Raw genomic sequence first — 15,163 nt, forward strand, 5'->3', positions numbered from 1 at the left:
AATTTAATAACATCATCCCTATAACAAGGTGATAAAACTGAACACTATACTCCAAGTGCTGTCTTACCAAAGTCCTGTGTAACTGCAATATAAATTCCCAACTTGTATATTCATTGCCATGATTGACGAAGGCCATTGTGCCAAAAGCCTTCTTCACTGCCCTGTCTAACTATGACCGCACTCTTACAGAACCATGCATATGAACGCCAAGGGCTCTCTGCCCACTGCAAACCATAAGGCCCTGCTATTCACCATGAAACTCCAAACTTGATTTGAGTTTCCAAAATGCAAGATCTCACACTTCGATATTAAATTCCATTTGCCATTTCTCAGTCAACTTCACCACCTGCTTAAGGTCCTGCTGCAATGTCTGATCAACGTCCTCACTGATCACGCTCCCACTTATTTTAGTGTAATCTGCAAACTGACTAATCTTGCCTTGTACATTCTCAACCAAATCATAGATAACAAACAGCAATGGACCCATGCTCCAGTCTGACAAGTATCCTTCCACTAAACCCTGTGCTTCTTACCAACAAGCCAACTGTGTATTCAATTGGCCAGTTCCCCCAGCATTCCATGTGATGGAACCTTCCAGAGCAGCCTGCCATGTGGGACCTTGGCAAAGCCTTACTGAAATCCATAGAGACTATGCCTGCCGCTCTGTCTTCGTCAACTTTCTTGGTCACTTCACCAAAGAAATCTAACAAATTTGGGAAGCATGATCTCCCACTCACAAGTCTATGCTGAATGCTCGGAACGAAACGCTGCATAAGTAATGGGTGCAGTCAATGGTCTGCTGTCCTTCAGTGTAAGATGATTCGTGTACATAAGTAAAGCCATCATCCTGCTGTTGTAGAGCCTTGTTGAGAGATAATTTGTGGCACTCTCTACAGAGGTAATCTCCTTTGTAAGGAATGATCTCCTTACCACAGACACGAATGATGGTAACATGAGGACAGAGTAAGGAAGCTGCGTGTTTAATCTGTAGAGCTGTGAGAGACGAAGAAATGGTGACACTGCAACACGAGGAGTGGCAGCAAGGTCTCTTTTATTTCCAAAAGAGACATTGGTAGGGTGAGAAATTCCATACTTTACTCAGGATTGATTGGTTTGATTTATTGCCACGCGTACCTCAGTACAGGGAAACACTTTATTTATGAACAGTGGAGGCAGGTCATAGTAAACATGGCCAGACAGGTCATAGGGTGGAGATAGACTTGGACAGAATAAGGTATAAAGGTTACACTGAACAGGACGTGCACTAGACAAGATCAACATGAACAAGATCAGCATTACTTGAACTTAGAGAGTCCATTCATCAGTCTAACGTGGCTTTCCTAATAGTTTATATGCCTAAATTAACTCACCCCACGATATTGTGCAGTCGGTGCGTGAACCCGTACTGAACGTCATGTTGCTCACAATCTCCAACACCAACCACAATACGTTCCATCTGAAACAGGTAGCCATTCCCACCCACTTCTGCCCTACATAGAGAATACCAGGCTGTCTTCTCGGAGATGGAAGATGCCTTCTTGAGATTTCACACAAGACATATGTCTTCCCTCCTCAACACTAGAAAACCATGTTAAAGACCCACGTGTGTAGCATGAGCAACGGAGCAACGTGGAACAACGTGGATCAGTCTGTCTGTGCAGCCTCTGCTCCACTTGTTCATCATGTTAGAGCATCAATTAGGAGACAAAAGACTACCGATGCTGGAGATCAGAGAAGACAGTCAATTGCTGGAAAAGCAAAGCAGGTCAGGCAGCATCCGAGGAGCAGGAGAATCAACGTTTTGGGCATAAGCAGTTCATCAGGAATCAGCATCAACTACCTCATTCTGTTCTTGTGTAAGTGCGTTGAGGGGGGAATTACCTCGCACTGTTCCTGCCTAAATGGCTCAAGGGGATGAATATCCTCCCATTGTTCCTGTGGAAATGACGCAAGGGGCCGAATGGCCTCATCCTGTTGCAGTGTAAGTGACTCAAGGGACTGACTGGCTTCTTCCTCGTCCGATTGGACAGTGCCAAGGGCTTGACTGGGTTACCCCTGGTTCCTGTTTGACAGCTCGATGTGCTGACTAATATGATGATGCTGTAGCTTTAAGAGGTTATTTTGTCTTGGTTTCTTTTCAGAGAGAGATCGAACGATCATTACCAATCTGGCTAGTTAAGACCACTTGAGTAACAGGTAGGGGGGCTTTAGGTTTATTTGAATGCAGCGTGAATAGGTGTGGCCAGCTCTCACAGATTAGGATCTCTGGGTTTTGGTTTCTCAGTGACATCAGAAACATTTGGGGTCTCCACAGAGTTGGAAGCTTCAGTGAATGCCTCCTGGCTGCAACCCTCTCTGAAATTTCTCTTGATGCTGTTTTTAATTCTTGGATAGGAGAAATGTTTGTGACAATCTGTGTCTGAATATTTATTTTTGCCAAGGGCTGTGTTTATGGGATTTTCCGATATTGGAACAGTTCATTTGTAATAGTTCCTAGATCTATTATTCTGTTAACTTTTCCAATAGAATTACGTTATTCCAAATTCCTCTTTCTTTGGTTTCATTTTATCTTTCATGTTTAAGTGGATGGTGTTTTGCTTCACACCGAGTGGGTTGGCTAGTCACATTGCATCTGGAACAGACACTTAACATTTCCTTTAAAATAAGAAATCATTACATTCTACAATCATCAGGAATCAGCAGCAACTACCTCATTCTGTTCTTGTGTAAGTGCGTTGAGGGGGGAATTACCTCGCACTGTTCCTGCCAGGAATATCCTCCCATTGTTCCTGTGGAAATGACGCAAGGGGCCGAATGGCCTCATCCTGTTGCAGTGTAAGTGACTCAAGGGACTGACTTCAAATATTATCGAGGGGCTGTGGTGTGGCCCATCACACTACACTCCTTCTCTTCCTGAGTAATAGGCTGGAGGCACTTAATGGGCTATCCCTGTTTTTCTCCAATAATGTCAATGACTTAGTGACTTCTTCATATTCCTGTGAAACCAGCGTGAGGTACTGAATGAACTCTTGTTTTACTGTGGCAATGTGCAGTGTCAGGCAGTGCTGTTACATGAATGTTATGGACCCTTTAGCAACACAAGTTTCAATGGTGTCCAGGTCTTGCTGCACATGGACACAGACCAGTGCAGGAGCTGAGGGGGAAACAAAATGTTCTGAACATTGTGGAATCTTCGTTGACCATCCCCAATTCTGATCTTATGTTGTGGAGGGTGGGGGCGGGGAGACATTGATGAAGCAGCTGAAGCTGTTTGTGAAGAGGAAACTGCCCTGAGGATCTCGCACAGAGGTGACCAAGGACTGAGATGATGAACATCTTCCTTTGTGCCATGCTTGACTCCAAACACTGGAGAGGTTACTCTGATTCCCATTAAGTCCAGTTTTGTTCAGCTCCTTGATGTCAACAGAAGGCAACCACTTGATATCAGAGCCAGGCATTTTTACCTGAACCGTTGTCTCAAACTCTTTTGTTCATATCAATAAGCCATGATATAGGAGCAGCAAGGGGTTTCTTCCAACAGATGGTATTGAATGTCAGGATTTGTCTTCTCAAGGGTGTTCGGGGAGCTAGATGACTGAAAGTATTTGAAGAGGAGGTAGATCGATATTGATCTGTCAGAGAGTTGAGGGCTTTGAGGAATTGGGCATTAAAGAGGATATCAGACCAAGAGCAGATCAGCCATGACCTTAGTGAAGGGCAAGGCAGGCTTCGGGGTGAACGACCTGCCCCTGTTTCTGATGTTCTCCCATTCTGCTATTGGAAAGTTAGTGGGTGTAATTTTCATGAATTTTATGTTATTGAATATTGCAGTGAGGAAGACCAGATGATTTTGTGAGCCATCTCTGGGTGAGGTATATGGGGAAGCTCTGTGAAGTGAGATGAGGGGCCTCTTTCATATCCATGCCTGGATTTTCCAATTACATTTCCCAAATCACTTCAAAGCGTGTGTGACAGTCTTGAAGGACTGAGTGGTCTCCTCTATTTCTGTGCACCAGGTTATAGGAGTAAGTAGCCTCCAACTGCTCCTGTGTAGCAGATTTTAGGGGCTGAATGTAATTCAGAAACATGGGACTGAGGAACAGGAATGGACCATTAGATATTTTGAGCCTTCTCCATCTGGCACTAAGATTGTAGCTGATCAGGTTGGGGTCTCAGCTGCACTTTCCTGTCTGTGTCCCATTATCCGTGACTCACTTCTCTGTCAAATAATTAACTAACGCAGCTTTCAATCAATGTGAACATAGAGGTACGCTAAACTTCCAGAGAAGAGAAGTACGACTTGAAAGATCCTTTCAGAATTATTCTTCATCCTTCTTATAGAATCAGAGAGTCATGCAGAACGGAAACAGACCCGTTAGTCCATTCTGTTCACTCCGAGCAGATATCAAATCTGATCTAGTCCCATTTGCCAGCATTTTGCCAATATCCCTCCTCTTTCAGATAGTTTTTACATGTGCGATTGTAACCGCCGTCACCACTTCCTCTGACAGCACTTTCTGTACACACACCACTCTCTGTGTGAAACATTTATCTTCAGGTCCCTTCTAAATCATTCGTCCTCTCGCCTTTAGCCTATGCCCTCTTGTTCTGGACTCCCCTACCCTGGGGAGCAGAACATGGCTGTTCAGAATATCCATGCCCCTGCTGGTTTTATAAACCTCTATAATGTCACCCCTCATCTCTGACACTCTAGGGGGAAACGCCTCAACCTAATTAACCTCTCCCTAAAGCTCAAACGTCCAGTCCTGGAACATCTGTGTGTAAGTCATTTCTGCAGAAAACCTAATTGTACGCAGTATTCTTATAGTGGCCTCACCAACATCCTGGACAGATGCAACATGCCACCACATCTCCTATACTCAATGCTCTGACTAAGGCAAATGTGCCAAATGTGTTCAGCACCACTCTGTCTACCTGCGACTCCACTTTCAAGGAACAATGTACTTGCAGCGCGAGGTCCCTTTGTTTCACAACACTCCCCAGGACCTTACCATTAAATGTATAATTCCTGCCCTGATTTGCCTTCCCAAATGCAAAGCTTCATATTGATCGAAATTAAACTTCATCTGTCAACTCCTTGCCCCTTTATCCCATCTAATTGCGTTCTGGTTGTACAGCTAACAACAAATGTTAAATGTAACCAGGTTTGTGATATGGAAGATGATGTCAGTCTCAGACTGGGTCAGGGTCAGTTTTAGGAACAAATCAGGCTAGTTTCTTTTTTTTGCTAAAACAACACGTTTATGATACACAGTAATGTTACTCAAGCTATGATGGAAAGATGAATGGCAAACGATTTGTGCATTGTAATAATATAATAATATTTCCCTTTCTAAAGACACTGACACACACACACACACACACACACACACACACACACACACACACACACACACACACACACACACACACACACACACACACACACACACACACACACACACACACACACACACACACACACACACACACACACACACACACACACACACACACCAAATCTCTGCAATTTTAACTTGAAAGAACTTTGTCCAGATATTATTGAAACTCATGACAAAGGAAAAATTGCAAGATTGTCTAAAACGTTAATCTGCTTCACAAGATATTGTACTCACACAGTTGCTAGCAATGGGGTTTCATCCTGGGAGAGTTGGATTTGGCTGAATTCCCTTTGCTTTAGGAAGTGAGGAGATTCCAGTGACTTCTGGTCAGGGATCACCCAAACGGTAGCACGGTGGTTAGCACTGCTGCCTCACAGCACCAGGGACTTGGGTTCGATTCCAGCCTTGGGTGACTGTCCGTGTGGAGTTTGCACATTCTCCCCTTGTCTGTGTGAGCTTCTAAATGGGTGATCCAGTTTCCCACCACAGCTCAAACTGTGTAGGTTCGGTGGATTGATCATTCTAAATTGTCTGTAGCATTCAGGGATTTCTAGGTTAAATGCATTGGGCAGGGGTAAATATAGGGAAATGGTTTGTATGTACTTGTTGGGCTGAAGGGCCTGTTTCAACACTGCAGGGATTCCATAAAAATGAGAATGGTAATGATGACGTTAGAGTTTTGTTTTTGGCTCGCACACATTGTTGAAATGAGGAGTAATGAAGGAGAGAAAGTGCAGTAAGCCTTTCCTTCTCAGGCAGATTGTATTTTCTCCCTCTCTGAGCTGAATCACACAGGAATATCATTCTCTCCCAAACTGTACCATGTGAGGTCTCCTTGTACATTGTCCAAACTATGTCCCCATCACATTCCCTGTTCCATGTAGGTGCACCATTGCTGCTGTCATACATACACAGAGCCATAACCTTAGCAGAAAATGGTCTCGGTCAATTTGAAATATGTTTACATGTCCCTGCGTCATTAAAAAATAAAATGTTTAATTTATTCAGAATACCTGTGTTAAAATGAACGCATTTTTAAAACAGATACAGAAATTGCTGGAAGAGCTCCTTTTACATGTTATATTTGTATCAGCCTCCACCACTTCCTTTGGCAGCTCATTCCATACGCACACCACCCTCTGTTTGAAAAGGTGCCCTTTAGGCCTCATCAAAACCTTTCCCCTCTCACTTTCAAACAATGCCCTCTCGTATTGTACGCCCCTACCCTGGGGAAAAACCCTGACTACTCACCCTATCCATGACCATTCGGATTTTATAAACCTTTACTGCTGCGAAATGTGACTCCAATCAACACGAATGCCTGTACTTTCAGTCATCCTGGGCCTGAATTCTGAAATACAATACTGACACCTCTTCCTTCTCAATCAAGTCACAATTCTAAATCCATTTTAATCAGTTTGTTCAGATATATTATGAGACACTTCTGTGGGATTTGCACCTGGACCTTTGTGCTCGGAGGTAGGGACACTAGCATCACTCGGCAATACCCATAAAGCTGTAACATTATTCTCCAGTGTGTTTGTTCATCAGCCTGTTCTGACATGCTGGGACATACCTCTGCAACAGGCAGGACTTGAATCCAGTCCTTCTAGTCCAGAGCTTTGAGCACTACCATACAAGTTCAGGAATTGGAATCAAATCCAGAGATCTGGCTCAGAGGCAGGGACACTACCCAGCACACTACCATACCCAGATATTGAGTCATATTTTAGAGCCCACTTTCTGCTCGGTGTGGATTTTTTATAATCAGGTTACCATTACTGAATTACAAAAAACAATTTGTATTATTAATCAAATGCAAGATATTTGTCTCAACTGTCGGATATTGAGTGCACGTGCTGTGCCATCGAAATTAACTATGACCATCTTTAATCGCTATTATCTGTTGTCTGCAATATTAGGGAAAGAAATCTTGCAGACATACTCTGCACAATGAAGGGTCTCAAAAAGATATTTATTACTGAACACCAGAAACGAAGGAAGAGCTTAATTTCTGGTCCCAAAACACCGATCACTCTTAATCAACTCTAACGTGCGACTGCCTTCTTCCTAAAACAATGAAATGATACCAGACCCGGTTATTACTGTTCAGCCTCTCCTCCTCACTGACTGTGTCTTCAATCTGTCCAACCTCCCCCTATCCACACAAGGCAACCCAAGCTCGGGGTCTTTGTGAAAATCAAGGCCGGAGTGTGCAGGCCTCCTGGAGAGGGGGATGGGCATTTTAAAACTGAAGGGGATGGGTGAGGTGGCAATAATATCACACACTGGACTGAGGGGTGGCAGATGGAGTTTAGTTTGGATTAATGCGAGGTATTGGATTTGGTAAATCAAACAAGAGCAGGATCTATACAATTAAAAGCAGGGCCTTTGGCAGTGTTGTAGGACAGAGACCTCGGCCGTCAGGTATAATTCTTTAAAATTTGCATCTCATACAGATAGTGTGGTTAAGAAGGTGTTTAACACACTTGTCTTCATTGGTCAGACCTCTGAGTATCGGAATTGGGACGTCATGTTGTGGTTGTACAGGACATTGGTGAGACCTCTTCTGGAATACTGTGTCCAGCCTGGTCATCCTGCCCGCTCATTCCATAGGCACACCACCCTCTGGGTGAAAAAGCTGCCCCTTAGGTCACTTTTAAATGTTTCCCCTCTCACCTTAAACCTATGTCCTCTAGTTTTGGTCTCCCCGTACCCTTCGAAAACACCTTGACTATTCACTTTGATATTATTGACCTTGATATAATTAAGATGGAGAGTGTTGAAAACAGATTAACCTGGATGTTTCTGGGAATGGAGGGAGTGAGCTATAAGTAGAGGCTGGTAGGCTGGGACTTTTTTCACTGGAGAGTATGAGATGAAGGGGTAGCTTTACAGAGGTTTATAAAATCATGAGGGGTACAGATAAGCTGAAGGGCTGATGTCTTTTCCCTCAAGGTGGGGATTCAAAACTGAGGGATATTTTAAGGTGCGAGGAAAAAGATTTGCATAAGTCATGAGAGGTAATTATTTGAGATAGAATCTGGTTTGTGTGTGGAATCAACTTCCAGAGGAAGTGGTAAAAGCAGGGACAGTTACAACGTTTAAAGGACATTTAGATCAATCCATGGATAAGACATCAGTTTGGATGGTGCTGTGAGCAGCTGCCCTCTCCCTCCCCCTCTCTGAATGAATCCCTGTTAGTTTTCACCCTCTGCCAATGCCTGTGCAGTGGCGTGTGGAGGCCAGCAGAGGGTGGCATTGCATCACTTTAAGCACCACAGAGACTGCCAGACCTGCCCCACACAGACACACACAGATACACACACGGGAATGTTTCGGGCACTGCGTGAAGCTCATCTGGTAACTTAAATGAAACATAAATAAATGCTCAATTCGCCTCGTAAACTGTTAAAATATGAGTGTCAGATCTACCAAATCCCACTGTTTAAATAAAAACATCAATTTATTTTTTAACTCTGAAAGTGAACATTATACATTAACTAATCACAACTCTGGGACCCCCCTTTCTCTTAACTGCTTATTTCCCGTCTCCAGCTCTATAGCAATATATTGTTTCTGGGTCTGCCATCCTCTCGTATCACAGGTGCTTGTAAGCTTTCAGTTCAGAACAGAATTCACCCTAGCTTAAAGGTACAGTACACGCTCTCAACTTCATCACATTATACCCTGGTGAATATCGATAAGTGGAACCTATCCGGATTTCTCTTGCTCCGTGGTTTGTCAATATTTAATTTGCTCCGTCTGGTGTGTGTCAGGACTTTTGTTGCTCCATTGACAGCATGTCATTATTCGACTTTGTCCACAGGAATATATCAGTATTTCACTTGCTCACACTCGTGTATGTGGGGCGGGATTTCAGTTGTTTCATGGGGACTGTGACACTGTAACAATCTCAATGTTTGTAGATGGCACCGAACCTGGAAGAACTCTGAAGACTATGGAGGACAGTGTGGAAAACTAACAGGACAATCACACGTTGATGTAGTGTTCAGGTGTATGGCAGATGGGGATTAATGCAGAGCAGTGTGAGGTGATACACTTTGGTAGGAAAGACAATGAAAGACAGTTTGAAACAGGCTGTGCCATTATAAAGGGGGTGTGGGAACAGAGAGTCCTGGGTGTATATGAGCACAGATTGTTAAAGATGTCAGGACAAGTGGGGAGAGCAGTATCTATCACAGATTAGTTTCAGTATCTGAGCTGTTTACAGGGGGAGGTGTAGGAGGGAGTCTCCATGCTCCCTTCCTGGGAGGTGGTGGTGGTGGTGACGATGTGTAGGTGGGGGACATGGTCATGGTGAGGTGCCTGGAGAGAGTCAGTCCACAGTGTTGTGTCCATGCAGTGTTATTAATGGGGGGGGGGGTAAAGTGGAGGGAGAGAGAGAGAGAGAGAGAGAGAGAGAGAGAAAGAGACAGACAGAGACAGAGAGAGACAGAGACAGAGAGAGAGAGAGAAGGTGCTGCATGCGGCAGTGAGAGTGGTGGACCATGAGCCTTGTTCGGAGGTTGGTGCTGTAACAGATATACAGTGAGTGTGAGGGAGCAGACACAATACCGTCACCCTTATCCTGACAGAGCGGGGAAGGTTATTGATACTTGTCCTGTATTGCTGAACATTTCTTCAGACCGCAGATATTGCACTGAGCTGGGTGGTGAGCTCAGACCATGCTCGGTGGGTCTGATCGTGTGGCCCACTCTGGGAAGAGAATGGTCCCCCTCTGTACTAGCCAATTCACCAGGACCTCCGTGCTCCTGTCGACAAACCGTGGTGTAATTACCCCTTATCTGCCATGCTCGGGGTAAACTGGGCAGGGCAGCTCCTAACAGAGAAAACTCAAACTTGTGCTCAGTGGCCTTTTGAAGATGGCGCCAGTGTCATGGATCATGGAATATCCAGGGACACCCGGGCGATGGTGAGTACCTCCAGCCATATTGGGTGGGAGAATCGGGCTGGTATTGAATGAGAGGGACACCATGGGGTGGGTGGTTAATGAGGTGAGTTCGATAAGATAGCACCAGGAAACTAGCTCGGCCTAGTGTAGATGATCCCTCCGTCACAGTCAATGGAAATGGCACTGAGACAAATTATTGTTAGATCTAGCTCAATAAGCCAAAGACTCTGCTGACCCTACACCCAGATGCAAAGCTGCAGAACAAATACTCATCTAAAACTCTGCATCATCTGAACTCCCACGAATATCATGTTCACCCAAAATTCCTGGAAACACTTATGTTACAGGATGCTGTTAAAATGTTTTCATTTCTGCATTCTGAAACCTGGGAACACTTCCTTCCATAACATTTTCTCTCATTCTCCCCCTCTCTGTCTATTTCCCATACCCCTCCCATTTGTTATTGTTCAAACTGATTCCCCCTCCATCTCTGTATCTCTGTGGCAGGGATGTTCACACCCACAGCATCCCCTTGTCAGGGCACAATGGAGAGATGGAGTTGTAAATGGATGGGAGCTGCACATCCTGTCACTTCCAGCATGGGCTGCAAGATTCCCCACACTGGGCAGTGATCTAACACACTGTTACTGAGCAATGCACTGTGGTGGTGTACACAGTCCTACATGCTGGGAGGGTAACTGCTCCTGGTTTACAGATCAATGCACTGGGGTGGTGTTCACAGTCCTACATGCTGGTAGGGTAACTGCTCCTAGTTTACAGATCAGTGCACTGGGGTGGGGGGCACAGTCCTACATGTTGGGAGGGTAACTGCTCCTGGTTTACAGATTAATTCACGGGTGACCACTGCACAGATCACTGTGCTGGTCAGACTATCTGGTTGAGGTTTATAGATAATGCCCTGCTGTGGTCTGCACTTCTCCCGCTGCTGGACAGATATCTACTCCGGGGTTATAGATCAATGCACTGCTGTGGTTTGCACAGCTCCCCGTGTTGGATAGATATCTAATCTGGGTTTATAGATCAATGCACTGCTGTGGTCTGCACTTCTCACCGCGCTGGACAGATAAGTGGTCTGGGATTATAGATCAATGCCCTGATCTTATCTGTGCAGTGCTCCACTCTGGACAGATTGCTGGTTTGTACTGAGCAGGACACTGGCCTGGTCTGCACAGTGTTCCACGGTGAACAGATATCTCCTCTGGCTTTATGGGGTCTGGGCTGGTTCTGTGAGGTGGATTGAGAATGTGGTATATCTAACTATTTCAGCTGATCTGGCAATGCCTTTAGTTCCCATTCCTGTGATTGGACCCTCCGTCTCTCACCCCATTAATGTTAGTGTGTCCAGGTACAGGACATCATGTTGGTGGGGTGGGTAGGGGGGAAAGGTGATGGACAGGTCCAAGAGTTCCCCGGAACGTTCTGTACCCAACATTGTATAACTGTCATTCCCCGGAACGTTCTGTCCCCAACATTCTATAACAGTCATTCCCCGGAACGTTCTGTCCGCAACATTCTGTAACTGACATTCCTTGGAACGTTCTGCCTCCAACATTCTATAACTGACATTCCCCGGAACGTTCTGTCCCCGACATTCTATAACTGACATTCCCCGGCACGTTCTGTCCCTGACGTTGTTTGTGAACGGCCGGACGTCAGTGAATTGAACAAATGATAAGATCCCAAGGGAAGAGATCCCGTTCCAGGGAGAAGGAGACACTGTTCCGAAGACCCCTCAGGCAGTTAAAGAGGTGAATACGTTTTCCCTGCGTTTACATTTCTCCGCGTCACAGGATCGACCACAATTTAGACCAAAATACAGAAATTCCCAAACTCCGTTTGTCTTCAGGAAACTGGGAGAGAATCCTTCAGGACAGCAACGTTTCCACCCTCCGTATTAGGAACTGGGAAGGAGTGACCTGTGTCTGCTCTCGAGTGATCGAGTGTGTGGGAATGTTCTAGAAACCATCTGTCCTTATGGATGTGTCTCTGTGTGTTTGGGGAGGGAGGGTTTCTTGTGGTTTATGTCACATTTTTGTCAGTAATTCCGACTTTCCCATTTGTTTTTCCAGCTCCTATTATTTTAATAAATCCCTGAATACAGGGACACATTTGAAAATCTGACTGGGTCCCCGATCAAACGGGTCCCTTTGCCTCCAGGCTGATGGATAATGGGTTTGTTTTCCTTCCTCACAGTTAACGTAGTGACCATCTACGTCCTGCTTTATAAAGATTGTGGATTGTCTCCATGTGTCAGACGTTACCTGGGGGCCATGGCAGCAGCGGATCTCCTGGTCATTATCCTCGACCTGATACTGAGGCACATTCCCATTGTTTATGAGGAACAGTTTTATTTCCTGTACTCCATCTCCGTGTGTAATATCCACGCCGTCCTGCTTTATGCAGCCACTGACTGCTCTGTCTGGTTCACCGTCACTTTCACCTTTGATCGGTTTGTGGCCATTTGTTGCCAGAAGCTGAAAAGTAAATATTGCAGTGAGAAGACGGCGGCTGTGGTTCTGGGAGCAGTGACTGTGCTGAGCTGTTTAAAGAACATTTTCTGGTATTTTATGCTCACGGCTCGGTATTACCTGGTGAACGAGCCCTGGTTTTGTGATGTAACAGCCGCTGTTCTATCCTCCAGTGTCTGGGTCACAATCGAGTTCCTCCACCACATTCTAACTCCGGGTGTCCCATTTCTCCTGATTCTGCTGCTCAATGTTCTCACCGTCAGACACATTTTAGTGACCAGCAGAGCCCGCAGGAGACTCCGCGCTCACACCAATGGGGACGCTCAGTCTGACACAGAAATGAGAAACCGAAAAAAATCCATCATTTTACTGTTTGTGATCTCGGCCAATTTCATCCTGTTATGGTCAATGTTAATGCTGTATTCTATATGGGCCCGGATGTATGATTTTGGGTATGAGTCTGTGTATCTCGAATGGTTTGTGCAGGAATTGGGCTTCATACTGCAGCTCCTCAGTTGCTGCACAAACACCGCGATTTATGCCGTGACCCAGACTAAGTTCAGGGAGCAACTGAAGAATGTGCTGAAATATCCCTTCACCCAAATCCATCCATCCATCAAATTCCCTCATTAATCAATCCATCCGGGATTTTCTCATTTCAGTTCAGTGTTTCAGCGATGGAGCAGCCTGTCGCTATGGTAACAGACTGAGTGTAGCACTGGGTTGTCCATCCTTATCCCACAGGGGGGTTAAAGGGAAACATTTCAATGTTTCTCACAACTCAGGGGCCAGTGAGAAAAGGCACTATCCCACTGACTGTATCCATCAGTTCCATTTGTAAACAATAAAAATGTTGATTAAAGCGTGCCGAGCAGCAGAGTGACCGATGTTGTTGTGTGTCTTTCTGTTGGAGAAGCTGAGCTGCAGAGAGACAGACTCAGCCCCAAGTCCTGGTCCTCAGGGAAGGGGAAGGCACCGCGCCCTGAGCTCAGGAGCTGGGTTCAACTCCCTCTGACTCCCCCACTCCAAACTGGACCCCCCATTTCCTCTCCCCCACTCTCTCCACCTGCCTCCACTCTTTCCTCTCCCCCCTCCCCTGCACTCTCTCTCTCCTGCCGTCTCTGCCTCCCTCCCGCGATTCCGTCTCTACACCATTTTCCCCCCTCCTCCCATCTCCTACATCTCTCTGTCATCTCACAACCAACCCTCCAACCACATGCAGCTACAGCACCAACCACTACCCCCTCCTCCCCAGTCTCTGGATCAGAGGGAGAGGGACGCGTCAGGGAGACAGACTGCGTCAGAGAGGGAGGGAGGGGCAGGAGGGAGATATATTTATTCAGAGAGAAACAGAGGACGTGGGGAGAAAGAGAGAACGAGGTAGGTGGATCGAGAGTGAGAGAGTGAAGGAGCAGAGAGAGAGAGAGGCAAGGGGGAGACAGAGAAATAGGGGAGGACTTAACGAGAGAGGGGTCAGAGAGAACGGGAGAGACAGGTTCAGATAGAACGGGAGAGAGAGGGGGACAGAGGATAGAGAGGGAGGTGACAGAGAGAGGAGGGTATGAGAGGGGGACACAGAGAGAGGGGGCACGGAGAGCGTGTGGGGACAGAGAGAATTACTAGATTAGATTAGATTCCTTACAGTGTGGAAACAGGCCCTTCGGCCCAACAAGTCCACACTGACCCGCCGAAGCGCAACCCACCCATATCCCTACATTTACCCCTTACCTAACACTACGGGCAATTTAGCATGGCCAATACGCCTGACCTGCACATCTTTGGACTGTGGGAGCAAACCGGAGCACCAGGAGGAAACCCACGCAAAAACGGGGAGAACATGCAAACTCCACATAGTCAGTCGCTTGAGGCAGTAATTGAACCGAGGTCTCTAGCGCTGTGAGGCAGCAGTGCTAACCACTGTGTCACCGTGCCGCCGAATGGGGCAGAGAGAGGGAGGACAGAGAGAGACGGGAAAGAGAGAGAGAGTGACAGAGAGAGAGGGGGGACAGAGAGAGGGGGGGGGACAGAGAGAGGGGTGGAGAGAGAGTGGCGGGACAGAGAGGGGGGACAGACAGGAACACAGAGCGGGGAGAGGGGGGAAAGACACAGTGGGGACAGAAAAAGGGGGGTATAGAGAGGGGAGCAGAGAGAGGTGTAAAGGGGGGACAGAGAGAGAGGGACTGAGAGGGGGAAAGGGGGTAACAGAGAGAGGGGATGGGAGACAGAGAGAGGGGGACAGAGAGAGAGAGGACAGAGAGAAGGGGGACAGAGAGAGGGGGACAGAGAGAGAGGGTACGTGGGACAGAGAGAGGGGGATAGAGAGAGAGAGAGAGGACAGAGAGAGAGGGGACAGAGAG

General features: G+C 46.4%; 1 protein-coding gene across 1 annotated transcript in view; it reads left to right on the forward strand.

Moving 5' to 3' along the window:
• Nucleotides 1-13,439, forward strand: part of LOC148135034 (putative G protein-coupled receptor 139) — a 30,111-nt gene extending 16,672 nt beyond the window's left edge. The window contains exon 2 of the mRNA XM_087985223.1: nt 12,532-13,439. Within this exon, the coding sequence (XP_087841349.1) occupies nt 12,532-13,439 (908 nt within the window). The remainder of the gene's footprint in view (nt 1-12,531) is intronic.
• Nucleotides 13,440-15,163: the final 1,724 nt, after the last annotated feature.

The sequence above is a fragment of the Chiloscyllium plagiosum genome, unplaced genomic scaffold (genome assembly GCF_037043375.1).
Source record: "Chiloscyllium plagiosum isolate Xiang-an unplaced genomic scaffold, Cpla_swu_hap1 HiC_scaffold_51, whole genome shotgun sequence".
Taxonomy (NCBI): Eukaryota; Metazoa; Chordata; class Chondrichthyes; order Orectolobiformes; family Hemiscylliidae; genus Chiloscyllium; species Chiloscyllium plagiosum.